General features: G+C 35.9%; 1 protein-coding gene across 1 annotated transcript; it reads left to right on the top strand.

The window, feature by feature from the left end:
- Nucleotides 1-7761: 7761 nt before the first annotated feature.
- On the top strand, nt 7762-26258 carry Tph1 (tryptophan hydroxylase 1). The gene is made up of 10 exons (XM_027942397.1): nt 7762-7878; nt 11766-11949; nt 14310-14410; nt 17491-17558; nt 17675-17871; nt 20168-20303; nt 20995-21121; nt 23148-23243; nt 24162-24295; nt 26084-26258. The coding sequence occupies exons 1-10, from the start codon at nt 7762-7764 to the stop codon at nt 26256-26258; spliced, it is 1335 nt and encodes a 444-aa protein (XP_027798198.1).
- The last annotated feature ends 403 nt before the right edge of the window (nt 26259-26661 follow it).

The following is a 26661-nucleotide window of genomic DNA, read 5'->3' on the forward strand; positions in this document are numbered from 1 at the left end:
CTATCCAGATCTTTCCACCTCAGGGTCAGTGTGCACAATATTCTCACCTTCTTGAGGATGGGATAATTAAATGAATTGGCCCCATCTCTCTTCTTTAATGAGTGTGGCTCAAGTCCTACTATAGACTCAACTTTAGGAAAGCTGTCTTTGACCTTAGCTTGGTTCTAAAAGATCTCTCTCTCTGACCAATGTTTTTCATGGCCTTGCAGTAAGAACACTAGATCAGAATATTTTTCCTTGATTCTTGATTCTCCTTACCTGTGCCAGAGAGTCACAGAGCATCTTTGTGCCTCCGTTTCCTTATCTGCAAAATTAGAAAAGTACTTACCTCATAGAATTATTCCATAGATTTGAGAAAAATGTGAAAGGTGTAAATGACTTGCACTTTAAAATACATCTGTATTTAGTCATCAGTTGATAACCTCATGCATCACGAAACTCAAAAGCATTAAGTGCCAAGAACCAAAAACCTATGGTACTGTGGAGTCCATTTTTTCTTATTCCAGACAAAGCAAAACCATAGGGACCAAAATCAAATCGGTGGTTGAGTGTGGTGGTGGTGCTAGTGGGCGAGGATTGGGACAAGGGAACTTTTTTTTTTTAATTATTTTTTTCAGCTGTAGATGAACACAATACCTTTATTTTATTTGTTTTTATTTTTATGCAGTGCCGGGGATTGAACCCAGTGCCTCACACGTGCTAGGCAAGCGCTCTACCACTAAGCCACAACACCCAGCAGGGAACTTTTTTTTTTTGGGGGGGGGGTGATGGAAATGTTCTATATTTGATTGGTGGTTACACACTGTATATTTGTCAAAACTCAGAATTGTATGCTTTGAAAGAGTGGATATCACTGTGTGTAAACTACTCAGCAGTAAATCTGAATTTTCAAAATTGGAGAAAAGAATGTCCTACAATATATGTCCTAGTATATGTATTACATATACAGTTGGTCTTCCATATCAACAGGCATATGTATCCTCTTATTCAATCATCCTTGGTTTAAAAATATTTTGGAAAAAAATAACTCTGTACTGAACATGTACAGACTTTCCTTCCCTCTTCATATTTTCCTAAAACAATACAGTATAGCAACTATTTACAAAGCATTTAAATTGTATTAGTTATTGTAATTAATCTAGAGATGATTTAAAGCATATGGAAGGATGTTCACAGGTTATATGCTAATAACATATAACAGACTTGAACATCCCTGGATTTTGATATCCATAGGGGTCCTGGAACCAGCATACAGTAGTAATTGTATAGTCCTTTGGGAAAAGGACCTAATCAACTGAGCACTCAACCAATAAATAACTTATTCCGAATTTGGCTTCTATGTCATGTTGTTTATATAGCGTGTAACATGACTTTCTCTTAATTTACCATATTCATCTGCTCGAAGCTTTAGAAATTTTATTATATTTTTTTTCTGGCATTTTCTTTCTAAAAAGTTCAATGATAGCTCAGTTTAAATAAGGAAAGGTACCAAGAGAAGGACGAGGCAATACTAGGCTATCAAAGAACCCAGAAGCACCAGAATGTGTGGGCGGTGGGGGGATTCTGCTTTGGTCTCCAGGAAAAACAATACAAGCTCAGGAGGTCATTCTGTGAGTAATCGAGGTTATCTTGGTTTGGAGGGAAGTTCTGACTCCGCATTGTTTAATATTAGTCAGACTTCTGAGGTTACGGGTAGCCTAACATTAGTTTAATTAAAAAGCCAATCAAATACACTTAAAGACTAAGGCGTGTAAATCTCAGGGCGCTAGCTGGCGAGCATGGTCAGCACCCAGAGGAGGTCAGCTCCAGGCGGAGGCTGCCCCGCGGGCCGGGAGAACCTCCTGCCTTGCCCGTCGGTTCTCCCTTCTCATTGGCCTCTGACCGACGCCTCTGGCGCCCATTGGCCCGCTCCGTCGCCCTCATCTTCTATAAGAGCCGGCATCTGGGGTCCGCGGGTTGAACCTGCTTACGGCTGGTGGCTCCCGAGGTGAGTGGGGTGGCCCCTCTCCGCAGGTACCGGGATTTGGGAACTCAGGACTGGAGCGGGGTGGAGGCAGAATTACCCTCCTGGGAGGTAAATGCCCAAGAGCAACCTGATCTGCTAGGTTGGATTTGTACTCCTGCGGTTCTCTTCTTTCCTACTACCCCTTTTTGGGGGAGAAAAGACACTCATTTTTGAGGATCTCCTGTGTGCCAGAAACAGGCTCTTTTCACGACATCAGATTTCACTTTCACAACTAACGCTGTGAAATAGGTATTTCTTGAACTTTATACCCAAGAAAACTGGAGTTTGGAGTTGAACTCTGTTCTGTATAATTCCACGTTTCCTTTCCTTTTCTTTCCAACAAAGGGAAATATATCTTTTTTTTTTTTTCCTTCTCCTCCCACAAAGGAAACCCTTCCTTAGACTTCCCTCCACAAAAGGTAGCCTCAGATGTAAAATCTCGGAGAGGTGCAAAATGACGCAAAGCTCTATACTCACTACCTCCATCCCAGGAGAGGACAAAGAATTAGTGCAAGGAGGCAGATTAAAAAAAAAAAAAAGAAAAGAAAAAGAAAAAAGTATAGGTTCTTAAAGTTCAACTATAGTTAATAGTGGATGGAAGCATAACTCTGATTAAACTTAACCATTTGATTTTCAGAGATTTAAAATTAGGTCCACATTGATATTCCACTCTAGTTATCTTGGGGGCGAAAGACGCTAGTTAAATTTCCTAACCCAATATGTGCCTGTTAATTCCCAGAGGAAGGTGGGTTGACCTCTAGCTCATGTTCCTGGAAAGTTATAATCTGTGGTTTACATATTTTATCTCTATAATTTATTTGTACATGTATTATTATTGTCAGATTATCATCGGGTAGGGATATGACTTCTATTTCCCATTTCTTTTTTTTTAATATTTATTTTTAGTTTTAGATGGGCACAATGTCTTTATTTTATTTTTATATGGTGTTGAGGATCGAACCCAGCACCCTGCGCATGCCAGGCCAGCGTGCTACTGCTTAAGCCACATCCCCAGCCCAATTTTCCATTTCTTAACAGTGTCTTTATATCCTAGAACAATGTTTTTCATGGGAAGAGTTTTCTTTTGTATTTAATCTCTTCTTTCATCCTCATTCCCACTCCTCATACCTTCAGTTAGAATAGAAAATCAAGATTCTCTCGGAGATTCTCTCTGAACCAGTCCTCCTTGCAGATTTTAGCTCTGTCTTCAAACAGCATCCATGCTTTCAAAAGACTTTAATTTGATAGTGTTTTGTGCTTCCTAGATGAGATAAATTTAAATTTCACTTGTTATGGGTTAAAATAAAGGAGAGAGAGAGAGAGAGAGAGAGAGAGAGAGAGAGAGAAAAGAACTGGTCAGTGTGTGTACCTTGATGGACCTTCTTCTTGATATGTCTTCCTTATTTCCAGTGGTGTGCTGTGCACACCAGTGCATCTTTAGTCAGACAAGGAAATGCAGTAGGAGAATCTGCCTTTCACAAGAAAAGGAAAAGTACCAGTTGGCATTGGCTGAGAAGGGGGTTGCTTTAAAAATGAAAATATACTTCTTGATAAGACACTAATTCAAACAAGCTTGACCCATTAGTTATTTTGTAGCCTTTTCTCTTACCAGGCTAGTATTGTAGATTTTTTTTTCTTTTTCTCTGAGGGGATAGGAGAGTGTAGTTGGTTGAAGGCGGAAAGGAAAACAAGGGCAAAACTGAGTTTCCAAAAAGATTCTGGAGATAGTTGAATGAAGGAAAAAAAAGAACGGATACCTCATAAACTCTGTCAACCAAAGTTAGATCCTCTGTAAGCATTTTTTTTTTTTAAGTGGGGGCAGGGAGTAGGAAAGGGAGGGAGAATTTTCTTCTGATTTCTTAGCAAAAGTTCCTTTGGAGAATCTTCTTATCTCAACTTAAACAGGAATAGGAATGTTTCAAAAAATCTTAGTACAATAATTCATTATATCTCCAAATAGAAATAATATAAAATGCCTTGTATATTACATATACTTAATGTATACTTTGAGATCTCAGGGTTTCTTTCCCTTCTGCTTGTTTACATTTATTGGAAAGTCTGTCTCCCCTCTCCTACTCCCCCATACACAAGTCTAAATTCCTTGGAGACAATTTTTTTTTTAATCTTTCCTGTCTTAACACTAACCATGGTGCTTATGTGCTTAGGTTGAAATTCATTCATTTTACTACTAGTTGTTGTTGTTGTTATTATTATTTTGAGACTTAGTCTCACTATGTTGCCCAGGCTGGCCTTTAACTCCTGGGCTCAAGTGATCCATCCTCCTGCCTCAGCCTCACAAGTAACTGGGATTATAGGTATTTGCCAATAGTAATTATTTGAATTACAGAAAGTCTTCATTATTGTTTTAATTGGCCATTTAGTTATAAAGCATTTCAAATAGAGATTGCTTTAATTCTAGAGAATAAATTGGCACAATTAAAAAATAAGTGCTTTGGGGCTGGGGTTGTGGTTCAGTGGTAGAGCACTTATCTAGCATGTGCAAGGCACTAGGTTTGATTCTTAGCACCTCATATAAATAAGTAAATAAAATAAAGGTACGTGAACAACTAATAAAAATATTTTTTTAAAAAATAAGCACTTTTAGGAACTTGAACATAATGAACTAATGAGTATTTGTTAAATTTTGAATTATATATATCAATCTCTTCTTGATGCCTGAGATGGCCTAGTTTCTTCTGTGGGAAAAACATCAGAATACCAAGTCATACTATGGTGTTTTGAAATGTGTAAGAGAATTCTGGATATTGTGAGTTCCAACTAGTTCTTTGGTAACTTAGCAATATTAAGTAGCATGTCCAAGTTGTTACACACTGATGAACATCAGACCAATGATGGCATAGGTCTGACTTCATGTTTCACATATTTCCTCACATCCTTTTATAGTGTAAATAGGTAATTGAGAAGATGCCAAAGTAGATACCTGGTTCACCTTTCTGAGTGAGACAGGATGGCCGAATGGTTAAGCGATGAACTACTAATCCATTGTGCTCTGCACATGTGAGTTTGGTTGGTTTTCCTTTCTGTTTCATCTTCTGAGAAGATAGTTTTCAGCTAGAAGCCAGGACTTTTGTTCTCCCATTTGTTTTTCTGAACATTTTCAGGGCAACCTGGGTTTGCTAACATTTGCATTTTCAAGGACCCAATTTTAAATATGTGTTCTCACATCTTCTAGCTGTATGACCATGGACAGGTTAGTTTCTCTAAGCTTCATTTTTTCTCGCTGATAAAAAAGGTTACAATTCCTATCCACTCCTAAGATTTTATGAGAATTAAATGTGATAAAATTAGCACATGATTTTTGTAGACATTTGACATTTACCCATCTCTTGGGTTGATAAGAGTAGATGGAATTTAGCCATTAATAGGGTGGCAAATTACTTTTTAAAATCTCCATACTCTTTGAACTTAATTATAGAAGTCCTTCAACTTAGTATAGTCCTTATAAATATTTGTTAAACTAAATTCAAAAGGTATAAATTCTGAAAGTGAAAAGTGTATTCTACTAGCACATTGAGTATCAGACTATTGTAACATGACCATATAGTTGAAGATTAATTGAATCCTACTTGGTTCTTTATTCCCTCTACCAAGTCAGGTGGGTCTCTTCAGGGCTACCATCTATCTTTAAGGGTCCTAAAATGTTAAACCTCATGGATTAAGAAAAAAGACTTTATGGATAAAAAAGAAAGCTCATAAGAGCCTTCTGGTTAGAAAGACAATAATGCATGATACCCATAGGAAAGCATTTCAAAGCCAGGACTTTAGCTTCATGGAATACTACTTTGTCCTTATTTTTCTCAATTAGTCAGACTGGCTGTGGTGTTGAGATGGACATTTGCATGAGCAAAGAAGATCAAGTCCAAATTCCCCTGCTGTACCTGTATAGAGTTTCTGATATCCAACCACACTTACCTTGCCTACATCATCTCTGTTCAAGTCTTTCACTTCCACATCTTCTTCTCCCCTTTCTTTTTTTCTTCAAGATCCTGTTTGATCATATCTGAGGAAGCCTCCCCAAACAGATATGAGAATATTCAGTATCGTCACTGCCATCCTCAGCCATCTGTGCTAATACAGTTCCTATCCTTCTGCATCATCATTCTCTTCCTACCAGACTAAGTTCCCTGAGGAACTGAAAATTAATTCAGTTACAGATCTCCAGTGGCTATCATGTGCAGGGACTGTGTTAGGTGCTGGGGATACAAAAGATGAGAAAAGTCAATGCAGTCCTTGCTGCAATGTAGCTCAAGTCTAGTTGGAGAGATAGACATAATCAAATTATCACCAAAATAATGATATGAAGGCAACTGTGATTGCTGATATGAATGGGAAGTATATATCTCTGTGATAACCAACGCTAAGGGGAGTTGGCTTGGGCAGGTCAGAGAAAGCTTCCACACTGTCATCACCATATCTGCTCTAAATGGTGGTGTCACAGGCTTAGAGAGCAGGTAAAAGACAGTGATCTTCTTGGGTGTAGTGGCATACAGATATAACCACAGCTACTCAGGTGACTGAGGCAAGAGGATCTCAAGTTTTACACTAGCCTCAGCCACTTAGTGAGGCCCTAAGCAACTTAGATTCTGTCTCAAAATGACAAGTTAAAAGGTCTGGGGATGCAGCCCCAGTGGTAAAGTGCCCCTTTATCCAGTTTAAAAAAAAAAGACTCTGAACTCAGTTATGTAATTTTAAGTTGCTACAGGTTAAGTCCATTAGAGCTTCAACATGAAACTAGGCAATTATGAACAATTAATAACCAAAGGACAACTAATAATAAACTCTTAGCATGCTGTTTCCTTTTATTAATCCAAATTTTATTTCTCAAGTGTTAATCTCTTAATTGAAAGTTAACAGTACAAAGTTATCATACTCTATTTTTATCCCCTACAGTATTCTTACCTCCCCTGAACACACAGTTGGATTTAAAATCTTGTAGGTCTTGTTAAGGTCAATGTTGAAAATGTAAAGATCAATGTTGAAAAGGTCAATGTTCAGGGCCCTTGGCAGGGGGAATCCATGGGTGCAAAGAAAAGGAGACACTTAAGGTACCAGAATTCTCCTGGCAAGCAGTTACCCCTGTAGACCATGCATATCCAGAACTGGCCTCACTTTTGAGTTGGCAAAAGAGCTCTGAAGGAGCTTGTTGCTTTGTTAGAAGGCAAGATATACAAATAAAACAGCTGGGGTAAAAAGGAAGTGCTAATATTGTGTTGGAAGGCGAGGTAGGCCTTCCTAGAAGAAGAATGCTCACTATCAGACTATAATAATCAGGGAGGGGGCTGGGATTGTGGCTCAGCGGTAGATTGCTCGTCTAGCATGGTTGGGGCCCAGGTTTGATCCTCGGCACCACATAAAAATAAAGGTATTGTGTTGTGTCCATCTACACCTAAAAAAAAAATATATTTAAAAAGATAGTCAGGGAGATAGGTAGTAGGCTTGAGTGAGGCCCTGAAAGAATGATGGGATTTGAAGAAAAGTAGAGGGAACTACAAGCATGCATTGTATGCACATTGCATTGTTAGCACTGTTAGTCAATGTGTTAACATTACATGGTCTCATACAGTCCTGCAAAGCATATCTGCATCTTCAGGTTTTGTAGGTGAGGAAGGGAAGCTTGGAGAGGTTAATGTGCCCTGAGTTATCAAATATGGTTTGTGCTGCACAACTTCACTTTTAGCCTTTTGTCTATACATTCATATATCTTCATAGTTTTAGAGAATTACTCCAAATCCATCATGATCGAAGACAATAAGGAGAACAAAGACCATTCCTTAGAAAGGGGAAAAGCAACTCTCATTTTTTCCTTAAAGAATGAAGTTGGAGGACTTATAAAAGCACTGAAAATCTTCCAGGTAAGTACTATCCATTTTTTGCACAAAACCACCCAAAAATGAGTCTTTAAATTATATTTAAAATAGAAATTATTGTAGATTCTTCAGAGATGGGCTACAGAAATTTCTTAAGAATTTATATTTCTAAAATATTGCTCCATTCCAATCCTTTCTCTGTGTCTTGTTAGCTGGATGGTCATGGGTGAGTTAATTAGTCTCTTTGCACATCTGTATAAAATGAGAACCCTACTTAACCTTACCGGGTCATTGTGGGAATTAATATAGTTAATATATTTTAAGCGTTTTGGGGCTGGGGGTTGTGGTTCAGTGGTAGATCTCTTTCCCAGCACGTGTGAGACACTGGGTTCTATCCTCAGCACCACATAAAATATACATAAATAAAATAAAGTTATAAAAAATAAATAAAATGCTTTGGGTAGTACAAAGTAAATTATCAATAAATGTAAGATATTTTAAAAATAAAGTTTATATCAATATGATATATTACATATAGCCATTTGAAAATAATAGTTCAAATAATTAAAAATTTAAATATAGACAAATAGTTTAGAACTGGAGTTTGTGATTAAAAGCATCAAAATTTCTGGGTTGGGGTTGTGGCTCAGTGATAGAGCGCTCGCCTAGCATGCATGAGGCACTGGGTTTGATCCTCAGTACCACATTAAAAAAAAGTAAATAAATAAAATAAAGGTATTGTGAAAAAAAAATTTTAAACAGCATCAAAATTTCCTTCACTATACCATATCCTCAGCCCTACTTCTTAGAAGCAGCCTTTTAAAACCATTTCTCTTCTTTAGCTATTTGGTGGTGAGTTGTAAACCTAAATATTGCTTTGATATCTCTTTTTAAGTTAGGAAGTTTATACATTTATTTGTTCTCTATTGAAACCTTGTTTATTTTTTATGTGTTGCTGGGGATTGAACCCAGTGTTTCATGCATGCTAGGCATGTGATCTACCCTGAGCTACAATCCTAGCCCCAGTAACTTTGATTTTAATACTGTCTTCTTTCTCTTTCCTTATCCCCCTTCCCCCAAATTTGATAATTATATTATTATTTTTGTATTGATTAACTTTGAGTCCTTAAGTAATATACCTATTTATTTTCTTCTATCAGTTTTCTATTTTATTTTATTGATAATCATGAACAGTTTAAAAAATCAACTCATTCTATAGATCTTATAAAGAAAACAGCAGTCTTCTGCTCCAACTCTCTTCATTTCCATTTTCTTTAATTGTTTTGATAACCTTAGGTGCAGAGGGTCAAGTTGATCTTACTGACGAAATCACATGTGCACTAGCATCATTGATTTATGAGTGTCTTCTGTCTTATTTTATTGTTCCATTTAACCTCCATTTCTCTCTTCTGATAGCAGCTGCTCTAATGTATTGGACGTGTACATTGATCTATTTTTATGTGCACTTTAGAATATGATGAGTGTTTATATGTGCATTTGTTAGTAATTTCATATAAATGTTAAAGTGTTTCAGCAATTTCCCCCCACTTGGAATGATTTTTTTAAGACTTAATTCTTCTAATTGCCATATGATGTTCCGTGCATCCTTCCCACTTTACTTGTCCTCAGCCTAGAGGAGGCAAACATTATAAACTTTTTAAGCCACTTTGCTAATATTTACTTCTACACTTATTAATAATTTGCTTATTCTGTTTTTATTTCTTGTTTTTTTTTAATTGTAGATATTTTCTACAATAAGTATTTAGGTTTCTTTGTACAACTCCCTTAGTCTCATAGTGCCTTGAACACCCCTCCCCAAATGCTCCCATTTTCTCAATGTAGTTATGTTTCAGTTTTGGCTATGACAATGTTTAGAGTTTTCATTATTAAGAATATTATTTAGGGACTGGGGCTGGGGCTCAATGGTAGAGCACTTGCCTAGCATGTGCGAGGCAGCGGGTTTGATTCTCAGCACCGCATATTTAAAAAATTAAGTCCATTGACAACTAAGAAAATATACAAAAAAATAATAATAATAGGGGCCAGGATTGTGGCTCAGTGGTAAAGCCTAGCATGTTTGAAGCACTGGATTTGATCCCTAGCACCACATAAAAAAATAAACAAATAAAATAAAAATATTGTGTCCATCTACAATTAAAAAATATTTTTAAAAGAATATTGTTCAAAGAAGAACCATATTATCCACAATTTGACTTTTCTTTTCCTGTAAAATAAGAAAATAGTGTTTAAAGGCATGGACCTTGGAGTTGAAGAGCCGAGGTTTGAATTCCAATTTTGATACTTATTAGGTGTGTGCCTTTGAGAAAACTGCTTAACCCCTTTGTGCCTCTGTTCCTGTAATCAAAATATCTGACAGGGAAAGTCTTATTTATTACTCCTACTTTATCTGAATTTTCCTTGCTATATTTTTCTTCCAAATGAACTTTGAAATTAATTAGTTACATTTCCTCACCAAATTCCATTGAGATTTTGATTTTTATCATTTTTTTTATTATTCAAAATGGACATTTTGCATCCTTTTCTCCACAAACATAATTTTTAACTGTATATTTACTTGTCATCGCTTAGAGAATATTTACGCATGCATTATTGTTATAAAAATCATTAGAAATAGATGAAATGAAGCTCTTCTTTACTCTTGACCAATTCCAGTTAATTTTGTTACTGGCTTTCTTCTTATTGATTTTATGTAATTCTATGTTCTGAGATACACTCTGTCTGTTCTAATTTCCTAACATCCCCTAACACTCTTCTTTCTTGGCTCATGTGCCTTGATCATTCTAATGTCACTCCTACCTTTGCTCGTAGTTTCTTTGGTTTGGAATCCCTAGTTACTTCCTTCTGCCTTCCTATTCTAGTCATTCTCCAAGACTCATTTCAATTCCCAGCTGCTCCATAAAGCCTTCTCCTCCTTCTAACATATGATGTTTTTCCCCTTTGCCAAACATCTCTGCACTGAAACACTCACTGCTTGTATTTTCTTCCAGTTGTTAAGCCAACTAGACTATAAGTTTCTTGTATGTTGAGCCCTTGTTTACATTCTTCACAGTCCTTACTAGCTGCACAGTGTTTATTAAATTTTTTTAACATGAACTAATTAGTGTTAGAGATCAACTGCTCTAACCCACTCATTTTTGTGGAAAAATCATTGGGTGATTGGTTCTCATGCTTCATTATGTCCCCAGTACTTTTCCTTAGCTACCCACATTGGTAAGAGAATATATCCTCCTCCCCAGGTTTATACATATGGTACCTACAGCCCACACTAACATGGGAAGTGATTAGAAGAAGCAATCTGTTTAATTGGTTCCTAAGTTTATAGGTATTAAGTACTGTGTTCAAACTGTTCATCAAATTTTATTAAATGGGTTCTACAAAGGAAATTTTTATTTCACAAGGACTAACATTAATATCACTTTTTGGAAACTAGCTTTATTTGTGAGAATTTTCCAAAGTTTCTTTTTAAAAAAAATTTTTTAGTTGCATTTGGATACAATACCTTTATTTTATTTATTTATTTTTATGTGGTGCTGAGGATCGAACCCAGCGGCCTTCTACGTGCTAGGTGAGAGCTCTACTGCCTAGCCACAACCCAACCCCAAAGTTTCTTTTTATCCAGGAGACTTGGTGTTCTGATTTGAATTCTATTTCATTCTGAAAATCTGAAGGAAATCTACTGGGTATTACTTCATTGGTTTTTGAAGGTGTGATGAATCTTGCCAACTTTTATTGAATTATACATAATATTTAAGGGGAATTATTTTGCTATTGGCAGCACTTAAAACTGCCAAGCGTCTCCCCACTTTTGGCTGTTATAACAAATGGTTTTTAGTGATAATGAAAGTAATCTTCTAAAAAATTATTTATATTTGAAGCTATTGCATGTAATCTTTACCCTCTACTTTATAAAGGAGAAACATGTGAACCTGTTACATATCGAGTCCCGAAAATCAAAGAGAAGAAATTCAGAATTTGAGATTTTTGTTGACTGTGATATCAACAGAGAACAATTAAATGATATTTTTCATCTGCTGAAGTCTCATACTAATGTTCTCTCTGTGAATCCACCAGATAATTTTACTGTGAAGGAAGATGGTAAGTTTGGAAACTGAAACGACTACTAAGAAGATTAAGTACCTAATGTATGTATAATCTTATATTCATCTTGAAGATATGAAAGCAAAAAATAAAACACTGTCTTTTAAATTTCTTACAGTCTGGTAGTGAAGGGAACACAAAATACTAAAGAAAATTATAAAGCAACATTTGATTAAGGATGAGGCAAGTGAAAAGGAAGCTTCAAGTGTAAGAACCAGGGTGATTAGAAATTATCTCTCAATTTCCAATCATCAATCATTTCTTGATTCTACAAATCTCCAGTTCACACTCTATAAGCACTTAGTAACTCTTTCTGGGCTTAGCATCTAGCAGTTACTCAATGAATATTTGTATCTGGTTGAGAATGTTGACAGTGTCTGACAGATGTGATGTGAAATATGTCATGTACAGCATTCCTGCCAAAAGCAAATGAGAAAGGAATTAAGTCTTCTAAGGCTTCAAACACTCAGGACACTGAGAGAGCAAAGATAGAGGCTAAGTTCTTCATTCGTGAAAAAATCCTTGTAGTTTATTTGGTGCAAAAGACAAATTGATTCATTTAGCCATATTTTTATGTACTCAATCTAAAATAATCTCCTGCTGGGCATGGTGGTGCATGCCTGTAATCCCATCAACTCCTGAGACTGTAGCAGGAGGATCATGAGTTCAAAGCCAGCCTAAGCTATTTAGTGAGACCCTAAGCAAATCAGCAAGGCTCTGTTTCTAAATAAAATATTTTAAAAAGGTCTGGGGGTATGGCTCAGTGGTTAAGCACTCCTGGGTTCAATCCCTGTTTCCAAATAAATAAACAAATCAAACGAACTAATAAATAAAAATAATCTCAGATTAGGTCACAATATTTGGAGTATAATCAGGGCTGAGATTCATCTATCATGCATTTGTACAGCCGTATGGTTGTTAAAATATTTGTGTATCTCCATTTTTGGCTGGCAGGGAGTTGCTTCACTGAGATGCTTGAGTATTTTTCACCACACCCAAAGCCACTGTTGCTCCAGATCCTTCACTAGGACCCCTGTGCCCACCATTAACAGAAAAATGGTTACCTAGGACTCTGATCTATTATGAGGGATGTGTGACCCTATTATATCTGTTGTTAAATATTTTGGATATCACTCCTGGGTGCAGTAGAAAAAGCAATGTACTGGAGCAAGAAGGACTGAGTTCCTCTCTCTTCCATTGAAGACAAATTACCTTGGGTACATTACCTTATCTTTCTGAAGTCTGATAGCTCACCTATAAAATGAAGAGTTTTATAAATAATAAGATGACTCAATTGATATTTAGGGTACACCAACTACTTATTAGATATTTCTGCTAAGAAACAAGGATACAAAAATATATAGTCCCTATTCTAAGTAATTATTAGTATTTTGTGAAAGAAAGACATATAAACAGATATGTTATAGTAAAGTATAACAGAAGCCTCCACCTTGATTTTGTGTGTGTGTGTGTGTGTGTGTGTGTGTGTGGTATCTGGGGATCAAACCCAGGACCATGCACATGCTAGGCAAGTACTCTACCTCTGAGCCACAACCTAACCCACAAAAAGCCTCTAGAGTTAGAAACATCCCATCATAGGAACCCATGGAAAATTAGCAAGAGAAGTGTATGTGAAATGAAAAGGTCTCCTTACATTTGGGTTTGAAGGATGCGAAGGACATTCTTAGGAAAACAGAAGGCTAGGTGGGTTGGGTGGGAGCGGGATAGGTATTCCTGGCAGAAGAATAGTATATGCAAACCCCAGTGTCCTATAACTGAGGAATGGTGAGAATATCAAGGTGGCAAAGACATAAATGAATTTCTAAGATCCTTTTACTCAATAAAAATAAATATTCAAAGTTCTTGTTAAACTTGTGCCTTGATTTGTGAAGTTGTTCATCCTTAGCCTGCTTTTGTAAGATAACTGAATATGTGACTTAAAACATTTTTAAAACTTTGGTCTGTTACTGAAGTACAATATTTCTGCAACACTGAAGATACAAACCATTTTTATTTATTTTTTGTTTTTTAAAATTTATTCTTTTAGTTATACAAGATAGTAGAGTATCTTTTGACATATTTATACAAACATGGAGTACTTCTTATTCTAATTAGAATCCCAGTCTTGTAGTTGTACATGATATGGAGATTCACTGTTAAATGATTTTTTAAAAGCAAACATATGTTAAATAAAATTTACCTATTAGAAATAGAGCATTTTTTTTACCTATATACATTTAGATTTGATGTACAAGATAAAAATCTCATCTAGAATGTATTCATCTTTAGATTTCTTCTTCTTTATTGCCTTATTTAAGATTACTTCTTAAACTTTTAGTGGCTTTTGTATTTTTCAGGTATGGAAACTGTTCCTTGGTTTCCAAAGAAGATTTCTGACCTGGACTTTTGTGCTAACAAAGTTTTGATGTATGGATCTGAACTAGATGCAGACCATCCTGTAAGGTTTTTTTTAAATATTTTTTTTTAGTTGTAGATGGATACAATACCTTTATTTTATTTGTTTATTTTTATGTGGTGCTGAGGGTCAAAACTAGTGCTTCACACTTGCTATGCAAGCGCTCTATCACTGATAGAGCTCTGTAAATATGTTTTAAAATAAATATTCTCATGAAAATAATTTAGAGAAAACTAAATTAAGGGCAATGTTTTTGAGAAAGTATTTTTCTAGACTAAATAGGGTCTCATTTTAATCTGGATTAGTAGATCTCCACATTGGTGGAAGTGAGATGAACTGCCTGAAAAGCATCTAACGTCATTGGTTCTAAGACATCTATCCTATACCTGGTATTGCTATTATTAATAGCTATCCTGGGAATTCTACAATCAGTTCTTATAAAAATGGGCATGGGTTATTGGAAAAGGGAGTAAATATGGATTGGAAAACAACTTACCACACACATTTTCTGGCATGATTGCCTTATTAGGCCATTAATAAACTGGGAAGTTTTTTTTTTTTTTTTTTAATCTTGGAAAACTGTACATTACTGGCACAAGTTGGAGAATTAGTAAATCTAGAGTATTAGGCTTGGAAGCTCTAGGTTCTTGGGAAGAGGGAAGAGACTGTGACTGTGGAGTCCCACATACCTGCACTTTACTTTACCTTGTTCCACTTAGTTGCTGTGTGACTAGGACCTTCTGCTACTTTTGGCAGTCAAGAAGTGATCCCCTCCACATTTATTCTATAAACTTATTGAATAACTGTTGCAATGAAATGCAGTACTTGTCTGAAAGGAGCTTGTAGTCTAGTTGAAAAACTAAAGCACATATACATAAATATGCAAAAAAATGTAAGTGTGCAAAGTGACATTAACAAATTACTTTAAAATATACACAAGAGAGCAAACACTTCTAGCTGAAGAGATCAGAGAAAAGCAATGTTTCAACTGGGCATTAAAAGATTTCAGCAGGTAAAAGATGGAGAGGAAGGATAATTCAGGGAAATTAACAAAGGTTCAGAAGCAAGAAAATCTGGGGCAGGTTAATGGAAAGGTGAGTAATGGGTTTTCCTGATCTATTACTAAATTCTGGTAATTTTCACCTCCTAAGTATTTCTTAAATTTGTTCTTTATTCATCTTTACTATCACGTCCCTTAATTGGTGTCCCTGTCTCTAGCCCTGCCATCTTCAAACCCATCCACAATCATTAGAATGATCTAAAACCTCAATATGATCATTATCCTAATAATTACTGATCTCCATCTCCTAAAAAAATCACCCATGGTTCCTAGATACATACCTAAGAGGATTGAAAACTTGTCCAGAAATGTTCATAGCAGCATGAGAACAAGAAAGTAGGAAAAAAAATCAAATGTCCATCAATGGATGGAATGGATAAAGGGTGATTTATGTGTCTTACATTCCATTCCATACAACAGAATATTATTGGCCATAAAAAGTTATAAAATACTGAGATATGCTACAACATGAATGAAGCCTGAGAGAAGCCAGTCACAAAAGGCCATGTAGTATATAATTCTTTTTACATGAAGTGTCCTGAATAGGCAAACTCATAGAAACAGAAAATAGCTAATGAATATGATGTAACTTTTTTTGGTTGTGAAATTTTTTCTGAAATTAGAAGATGTAGGTGGTTGTTAATTTCTGTGACTATATTGAAATCTTTGGAATGTTTTATTTATGATATATGAATTATATCACAATAAAGTTGCTGTTTCAAAAAAAATGACCAAGGTACTTCCACAACTCAAGGCTCAAATCAACCTCCTTAGCAGGTATTTAACCTCCAGGCCCGTTATTATTCTAGGCATGCTCCATCCCCACCCTCCAACCTCCAGAAATATTGACTTGCTTAGATGTTCTTAGGTACAACATACAGTTTTCAATCTCTGTGCTATTGTTGGTGTTGTCCCTTCTGACCTCCTCCATCTGTTTCCACTCCCTCCTGAGACTTAGCTCAGGAATCAACACTGAAATCCTTTCCTGAGCCACACTATCCTCTTTTATACCCTGGATTATGAGCATTTGTTCTGTGTTTCTGTGACATTCTGTGAAATTCAATATGGCACTTACCATATTTTCTAATAATTGGTTCATGTAAACTTCTTGAAGCTCCAGATTGTTCTTTGTTCATATTTATGTCTCCAGACTTTAACATAAGGGCAAGTGCTCAGAGGGGATCATAAATTTGTATTAAAGAGATGAGTCCCATTTACTCTTTGCAGGTGTCCTCATCTTTTCTTTTCTTTTTGCATTATTGGTTATTTCCTCATGGACTTTACTTTTTTATTTCTTATTTTGCCTAAATTTTCCTTAAATATTTTTCAAGTTGGAGTTTTAACAGTACTATTTTATCTGTTCTTCCCCTTGCCTTATAGTGGGGATTGAACCCAGGGATGGTCTACCACTGAGCCACACCTCTAGCTCTTTTTATTTATTTATTATGTTAAGATAGGATCTCACTAAGTTGCTGAGGCTGGCTTTCGAACTTGTAATCCTCCTGCCTCAGCCTTAAGTCACTGGAATTATAGGCATGTGACATTACACCCCACATTTGTCTTTTTTTTTTTTTGTCTCTTTTTGCATCTGCAAATGATGAAAGTGTTTGCATTTTGTGATAATATCTAAGGTTAAATTAAGTATCTATTTCAAATATTATTAATTACTATTTAACTGTTAATGTTGACCACAGGTAAATATAACTGAAGATATGGTCGAATGATTAAGAAAAAAACAAAACAAAGCAACTCACTAGTGAAAGAGAGCCTTGGATTTAGCTAGAACTGTGCTTTCCCTAGTTTTCAAACTACTTTATCTTTATAACCACTATAGTATCTTAGTATCTTTATATAGAAACTATCTTTTTTCTTTGTCACCATTAGAATATAAAGGGGATAGTGTAACACTGATTTCAAAATCAAAATTATCACAGTACCTGCTCATAGTAACAGTTGTATAGCCAGTTAATATATTTCTGCTAATAATAATGAAATGTTTCCTAAATGTAAATTTTCAAGAATTTTTAGTATGAATTTTTAAAAACTTATCTTTAATTATTAGGGCTTCAAAGACAATGTTTACCGTAAAAGACGGAAGTATTTTGCAGAGTTGGCTATGAGCTATAAACAGTAAGTATATTATCTAATAACATATTCAACATTGAAATCATAAAATAAATGACTGGAGTAAATTGTGTTTATTTAGGCTGCTACTTCAGAATGACTCCTTCCCTTTATCTCATTAGTGGAGACCCCATTCCCAAAGTTGAATTCACTGAAGAAGAGATTAAGACCTGGGGAACCATTTTTCGGGAGCTCAACAAACTCTACCCAACCCATGCTTGCAAAGAGTATCTCAAAAACTTACCTTTGCTTTCTAAATATTGTGGATATCAGGAAGATAATATCCCACAATTGGAGGATGTCTCAAATTTTTTAAAAGGTAATAAGCTAATTGGTTTTTTGTAAGGGGAATGTTAAACTCTGTTTTGATCTTGACAGCATTTAAACAGAGAAATAAAATCTAGTTGTATGTAAGATCAGAGTTTTCCTGTCTTCTGTTTTGGAGTATTGCATTCAGGATTGGGCACCACAGTTAAAGAGGGATGATCATAACGTGGAACAAGAGAAGAGCAAAGTGAGCAAACTTATGAGAGGAGTTGAACATTTATCTCATAAGTCAAATTTGAAGGACACTTAGGATGTTCAACTTGGAGATTTAGGGGACATTTATTAACACTTAAATATTTGAATATTTGAAAGCCATCTTACATAATAGAGGAAATACTGTGTGACCCTAAGGTAAACTGTTGGGTTAAAAACTGCAAGCTTGTGGCTTAGAATGGAGAATATCTTGTTAAAAGAGCCAAGAGCCATTTGAAAACACAGCAGACTTCTGAGAGGTTACTTCCCTATTTATGGAGGTGTTTGTACAAAAGGTCCACCAGTCAGAAAAGATTCAAGCAACTTGGGGAATGGTGACATAGATGATCCCTTTCCACACTAGGATTCTATCATTTTATCAAGAAAGATGTGCTAGTAGAAGCATGAACAAAAGGTAAGGATCATTTTATTCCTTTTAGTTCTTCATACATTTTTGGTTCAAGCTTCATTTTTTTTCTACATAGTATAGAAAGCAAAATGACCAGGGATTTCCAGGATTGAAAATATCTTAAAAAAAAAAAAAAAAGGAACTAGCCCCCTTTATCACAGCAGAATGGAAGACTTAGTGAAAAGAAGAAGTTATATTTTTGAATCACAGTGATTTATTTTTTATTTGTAGTTGGACACAATACCTTTATTTATTTATTTATTTTTATGTGGTGCTGAGGATCAAACCCAGGGCATTGCACGTGCTAGGCAAGCACTCTACCACTGAGCCACAATCCCAGCCCCTAGTTTCTTTTTTTAATGGCTGAAATGACTATCTTTGTGTTTCTCTCATGTACTATTAACAAAAATCTACATATCTATTCAAGAACTATAGATACAACTAAAAACAAAATAAAAATGAATTCCGTAAGAAATTCATTTAATATTATTTCTATAAGGGAAGAAATCATGTGTTTCCTATAAAAGCTAGACTAGTAAAATAGTACAGAACCAGTCAATGCAAATGACCTTGCTGGACTTACAGAGTTCGACCAGTGTATACTACAGAAGTTGTTGGAAAATCAAATTTGCAAGAGATTTGGAGGAAGTATTCTGTTATGGATGCAAAACTGATAGCTGTTCCCTTGGGATCTAGAGCCTGGGATGACTGCGGGATATATTTACTGAAGGTATTTCAAAGGCTAACTGTCAAAGACAGAAAAAACAAAAATAAAAGTTCAAACAAAACATTAGCTGAAGGATAATAGCTATATTGTCAAATATGGTAGCCATTAGTCACATGTGATTATTTAAATTTTAAATAATCAAACTAGATTGAAATAAAAATGTTGGTTTCTCATTCACACTGGCCACATATTGAGTACTCAGGAGCCACCTGTGGTTAGAGGTTGCCTTATTGGATAGCACAGGTACAAAATATTCTGATCACTGTAGAGAGTTCTATTGGATAGTTCTCTGCCCATCAGAGTGGGAGTATCCAAGTACAAACCGGATAGAATGGAACACCAGAATTGTGAGGGTTTGAATGAAGGACAAGATTGGTGCTCACAGAGAGGTCTTCCAAGTCACTAAAGCCTGGTGGCAGGCCCCCTGTACAGTAAGCATGCAGTCTTGGCAGATGGGGGACAGAAGAGCACCATTCAGTTGACATAACATTAAGAAACGACAAAATATAATGCTGGCTAAAAATGGCATAGATTAAAAAATGGTACTGATATAAAATAATAGATCTTTTAAGTGAGTTCTTACAAAAAGAAAGTAAGACTAGGGGATATTCTCAACCCTTTAATGAGACAGTAAGGGATAGTGTAAGCAGAACTGGGTTCTCATCCTACCTTTATCATCTACTGCATGTCCTCGAGCACATTATTGAGTCTCTGAGCTTCAGTTTTATAGCTGTCATAATAAGGAGAAATATCCTTAATTCATTTTGTAAACACAAAAGGAGATGTGATATGTAAAAGGTCTAACTCATTACCTGGTCATGGTAAATGTTTAATAATTAATAGTTTCCTTTATGCACATACTATAAGTTTTAGTTTCTATGTCCTCCCTCACAATGTTGCTTAGTGCCAGTGGCAGAATTAAAATGCACCGGTCAATGATTTTTCTCCTTTTCTTTGCAGAGCGCACAGGGTTTTCCATTCGTCCCGTGGCTGGTTACCTATCACCAAGAGATTTCCTATCAGGTTTAGCCTTTCGAGTTTTTCACTGCACTCAATATGTGAGACACAGTTCAGATCCCCTCTATACCCCAGAACCGTGAGTACTTTGACTTCAGCAATTCACTCATCAAATGGTTATTAATAATAATGTTACCCCTCATGGATTTTTAGTGAGGATTAAATGAATTAGCATGTGAAAAGCATCTAGCATAGTGCATAACACCTAATACATTTCCATGCTCTATACAATTAGCCATTATTATAATTATTAATTGACAACCTGTTAGGTGCCAGGTGATATTCTTTGCAAAGAGGGTGTAAAGAAATCAGACAAAAATTTCTGCCTTCATAGAGCTTGTATTCCAGTGGGGGCTATGGGTAACAAACAAATAAATGTATGTGTATATTATGCCAGATGGCAGTAAACGCCATGGACAAACGTCAATCTAGGAAAAGAATGGAGGTGTGTATGTGAATGTTGCTGTTTTGTGAGGGGTGATAAGGGAGGACCATGCTGAGAAGATGACATATAAGCAGAGACCCAATTGGGGTGGGGTTGGGAGACATGGGGATGTCTCTGAGTATCTGATATGCACTTATGTGTGTGAGTCTGTGAGTGGCAAAGGTTTTAAACCAAAATAATTTCTTAATTTGATTAATGTCCTTTTTGATCCTTTACTACCTGATCAACTGGAATAAAAGTAAGATTGGATTTTGATTTGATTGAATGGTTGATTATGTATTTATGCTAAGCATCACAGTGTGACAAACTTGTACCGTTATTTCAGAGATACCTGCCATGAACTCTTAGGTCATGTTCCCCTGTTGGCTGAACCTAGCTTTGCTCAGTTCTCCCAAGAAATTGGCCTGGCATCTCTTGGAGCTTCAGAGGAGGCTGTTCAAAAACTGGCAACGGTATAAATCTGGAAATTCCTGTATAGTTCAGTAATTCTCAACTGGGTACATTTTATTTATGTGGTTTAAAAGTTCATACATATTCAAAGTGACCATTAGAAAATTTGTCTTTGCTGATGATATTATAATTAAATAAATTTAAATGACATTAAAAGAAGATGAATAATTTTAAGGGTTTTTATTGAGCTTTAAAGGAAGGTAGAGAAACACAAGATTAATTTTACTAGTTTTTTTTTAAGCTGGGGAGTGTTTTACCACTGAGCTACACCCCAGCTCTTTTTATTTTTTATTTTGAGACAGTGTCTCATTAAATTTATCAGGCACTCACTAAATTGCTGAGGCTGTCCTTGAACTTGCTATCCTCCTGTCACAGCCTCCTGAGCCACTTCGATTACAGGCATGCATCACCACGCCTGATATAATTTTACTAGTTTGTATACCTTTCCCAATAAAAATGCTAGGCTTTATAAAAATTATGCTAAAAGTTTTTAAGCACTAGATACAGACACTGTTCTGGAAATACAAAGATGATTAAAGTCTTGTTCTTGTCTTCAAGAAACTGCTATACTACGTGAGGACACAGTCATGTTTGAGTGAGATAAAGCCTATAGAGAAGTTCAGGTGAACTACTCCAGGAGCCCAGGGAACAATTTGGAAGAGTTTTAATGGAAGAGGGACATCTGGACTAGCTGATGAAAAATGAGTAATGTTCTTATGTGCCAAGAAATAAAATATGAACATCTAGGATGAGGACACACATGGAAAGACAAGGAGGTGCTTGCTTTGTTGAGGAAATGACAGGAAATTGGAGAAAGTTCTGTGAGAGTGTAGGAGGGTCATGTAAGATGGACTAGCTGGTTGGAATAGTGCTTCTTAAATTATAGTTTGGAGACCCTGGGGGTGGGGGTCCTTGAGACCTTCCATAGGGTCCTTGAGGTAAAAATTATGCATAGGTAAAAGATGCATTCAAAGTGTAGAGTGGATTTTCATGTAACAGAGTTCAGATTCCACATTGCAGATGAACTTTAAGAAAATACCATGTGTTGAGTTTTGATGTAGTTCAATGAAGAATATCCACACTTATCCTGAAAGGCTATTAAAATACCCAACCCTTTTCCAACTACATAACTGTGAAGATGAATTTTCTTCATATACTTAAATGAAAACAACATATTGCAATAGGTTAAATACAGAAGCAAATATGACAATCCATCTGTTTTCCAGCCAGACATTAAATAATGTCTAGCCAGACATTAAAAAGATTTATAACAATGTTAACTAGATTCCACATTGTGTACCCAATAATTATGATTATATTTTGTCAAAAATTAAAATTAAAAAGATTTATAACAATGCAGAATGATACTATTTATTTTACTAAGTTGTTATTTATGGCTTGGCACTGTGGTGCATGCCTGTATTCCCAAGAGCTTGGGAGGCTGAGGCAGGAGGATCCTGAGTTCAAATCCAGCCTCAGCAAAACCGAGGCACTAAGCAACTCAGTGAGACCCTGTCTCTAAATAAAATGCAAAAAGTAGGCCTGGGGATGTGGCCCAGTGGTCATGTGTCCCTGAGATCAACCCCTGGTACCCATCTACCAAAAAAGATGTTATTTATGTTACCATAAAATTGGTTTGCTATATTTAAAGTTACTTAGTAAATATTTTAAATTTTTCTTGGTCTTAGTTTTTAATATGGTCAATACAGTTAGCTATGACTTATACACAAAAAAGATTTTTGAGATCTTCTGTAATTTTTAATTGTATACAACAATGTTCAGAACAAGTTTGAGAAGTACTGATTTAGAATGAGGCCAGATCATGTAAAGACTTGTGAACTGGGCTGGGGATCTTGGGCTTTCTTCTGGAGACACTTTAGGTGAGTGACTAAGAGATGATTTTTTTTTTTTTTTTGAGGTGCTGTGGATAGAATTTAGGGCCTTGTGCATGCTAGGCTAGTGCACTGATGAAATTTGTTTTAATTAAGTCATTCATGATGTGAAAATATTATTAATGTTCTTTTGCAGTGCTACTTTTTCACTGTGGAATTTGGTTTGTGTAAACAAGATGGGCAGCTAAGAGTCTTTGGTGCTGGCTTACTTTCTTCTATCAGTGAGCTCAAAGTAAGAGTTGTGAATTTTTGCACATAACCCTGCTTACCTAATATAATTGACAAGCTTAAAACAGTTCTTGTATTTGAGCAACGGCTTACTATTGAAAATACTTGGGGTGGCAGTAAACATTATTTGAATACTTGTTTCTATTTCCCAAGTTTTATATTTATACAAGTTGTATATTTATACAAATGTACATATATACATATATCTATATATGTATCTACATGTATAATATATAGATATGTAAGATATACATGCACACATATATAATGCCTTTTATTTGTTTATTTTTATGTGGTGCTGAGGATTGAACCCAGTGCCTCACGCATGCTAGGCAAGCACTCTACCACTGAGCCCCAGCTCCAGCCCTATAATGTCTTTTAAATAAAAACTGTTTTGAAGCTTTGCTTAAAAAGTTTTGCTGTTTCCTCACCATTTGTTATACTACCAGTAAAATCTATAATTTCTAGGGTATTATTTGAGATTTATTGTTTATCCAATGAGTGAAGGAACTTGTTCAGTGATGTCTACCACTGTCCAAGGTACTACATTCCTGCTCTGAAGGAGTCTGCCACCTAATGGTGGGTATCACTCATGTATAAGATTAACTACTGGCACCCACTGTCAGGTAGAAAGCAGATGTCATAATGCAGGAATAAAAAAAGGTCCTTGGGTGTCTCCTAAATGTAGAAGAGAGTTAGAATTAAAGCCATAGAGATAACAGGGCACATTTTTGGGGGGGAAGTACAAGCCATTTGTTTTGCTGGGGTATAATGTGGGTTTAGTGGAGATGTAGGAAATGTTTGGAATTGTAGGTTGAGGCCATTGAATAAGTAAAAAGTTTGGAGGTATGCCAATTCTGGCAATTGTGTGATCCATGAAAATAGACCATATATCTTGATCCATTGACTCTTTGTTCTCTAGCATGCACTTTCTGGACATGCCAAAGTAAAGCCCTTTGAACCCAAGATTACCTGCAAACAAGAATGTCTAATTACAACTTTTCAAGATGTCTATTTTGTATCTGAAAGTTTTGAAGATGCAAAGGAGAAGATGAGGTAAAGTATATCTTTCTCATGCCTTTATTTTCTTTTGCAAAAGATGGAACTAGAAATAAACAGCTAAGTAATTAGGAGCACACTAGGAGCCTTTTTGCCTGTGACACATTTCCCTTTCATGACAAATATTTAGAATGTGATATTTGTAATGATATTAGGTGGTTGCACATATTAATCAGATAGAGTGAAAAACTGGTTTATTCCAATTCCTTCCCATTAGAGAGTTTGTAGCTTAATAGAAAAAATAAACTATACACAAATTACTATATAACAATATGGAAAAATGACAAGCAACCAAAAAAGATATAGATGACACATTGTTCCACGTTTTATTCAAGAGCAGTTCATTTTAGCTGGGAGATAGGGAAAGCTTAACTGCATGTGAGAAAGTACTTGAAGGATAGATAGTATTTAGAAATGTTAAGTTTTAGGTTGAGAGACAGCATAGAAAAAGGTAAGGATGTTGAAAAAGAATAAGAGATATGTGCAATGTATTCAAAGTTATACTTTAATTGTTAATCAGCCATATATGTGGTTAAAAAAGAAGGCTACTAAGGGGAGATTTGTATAATACTTCTGATTAAAATAAAACTCTGAACTATGATAGTAAGGAAGGAAAGAACTGTAAGCAGAATTAACAAAAAAAACATTTGGTGGAGAGGGTCATGAGGTCACATTGTGAAGATAGTGATACGGGTTGAAGATATACTCCTTGTCTTCCAGAGATTGACTGTAGTTAGGGAGTTAGGCCATGCACAGAACCAAATAATAATATTGGCAGTGCTTTCTCTAGCACATATGGCACTTTTGTGCAAATTGGAAGTGGTCCCCTCTGGGTGTACCAGATGGATTACAACCTGAATTCCAATCCCTATCATGTACAATTGTCCTTAGCTGCACAGTTATCCCTAGGGATCCTGAGAGGTTCAAATGTTGGTTTGATAAAGGAGGCAGGATATTAATGCTTGAAGAAAGGGTAGAATTTAGGTCATTTAAGTGGAAGCTGGGAGGAAAACATTCTAAGCAGAAAGAAATACAAGTGCAGTAGGTAGGACTGTTCCTGGACTCTGTGCATGTGTGTAGGTATAGTTATGTAAGGTGCAGCTGAGAAATCTGTTACTCTGTGGTCAAATATTGCCACTATCTGCTGATAGAGGTACTGTGGTTGGTGTCTTTAGTGTAATCTAGAGAAATATAGGGCTGGGGTGCTCAGTGCTGGAGTACTTGCTTGGCATGTGTAAAGCCTGGGGTTCCCTTCCCAGAACTGCAAAATAATAATAATAATAATAATAATAATAATAATAATAATAATAATAAAATATAAGAATGCAAGAGATATAGAGCTGTATAAAGGCTGTGTAAAGTAACAAATCATTAAGAAACTTATTATTATTATTTTTTTTAAATTTTTATTTTTAGTTGTAGTTGCACACAATACTTTTTATTTTATTTTTTTATGTGGTGCTAAGGATCGAACCCAGGGCCTTGCACGTGCTAGGCAAGCACTCTACCGCTGAGCCACAACCCCAGCCCAAGAAAGTTATTATTGAGAGACCTTGCCCTAGTAATGTCAGGGTAGGTGTATTTAGGACTACTTTAGGTTTTCCACCTGTTGCATTCCTGGGGAACTCTGCATGTGTAGGTGGGGAATTAGATCAAATTGGTTGCACACATATCTAATAAAGATTTGCCTTTTTCTTAGCATGTGAAATAGGTCATCTATTTAGTTTTCATCATCTGGACCCCACTCCTCAAGATTGACGGTCTCTTGTTTGTTTTCTTAAACAGAGAATTTACCAAAACAATTAAGCGTCCATTTGGAGTGAAGTATAACCCATACACACAGAGTATTCAGATCTTGAAAGACACCAAAAGCATAACCAGTGCCATGAATGAATTGCGCCGTGATCTTGATGTAGTCAGTGATGCCCTCACTAAGGTCAGCAGACAGCTGAGTATGTGATGGTCGCCAGTCCTCGTCCAGAAAGCATCTGAGCATCAGTTCAGAGCCTGTGCACTAACTCTTGCTTTTCTTGAAGACCTGATTGTGGAGGCACAGCATTTCTGACTAAGCAACCACTAGTCTTTGAAAATGTGTACCCAGGATACTCTATACCATCTATTTTTTTGTTTTGTTTTGTTTGGCTTGTCTTTTGGTAACTGCTTTAGTTAACTGTAACTTACATACTATGTAATTCATCCATTTTTAGTAGAAGAAATTGTTTGACCCAATGGATAGACCTAGTCTCAACCTGCCTCTATTTCCCCAGGCCTTCTTGAGTAAAATGACCTTTATGATCACTTAGAATATCTTGACGAGTGTTATGGAGCTGATCCATATTCCTGCCTGTATCTGTTACTTATCA

The sequence above is a fragment of the Marmota flaviventris genome, chromosome 9 (assembly GCF_047511675.1).
Source record: "Marmota flaviventris isolate mMarFla1 chromosome 9, mMarFla1.hap1, whole genome shotgun sequence".
NCBI classification, from domain to species: domain Eukaryota; kingdom Metazoa; phylum Chordata; class Mammalia; order Rodentia; family Sciuridae; genus Marmota; species Marmota flaviventris.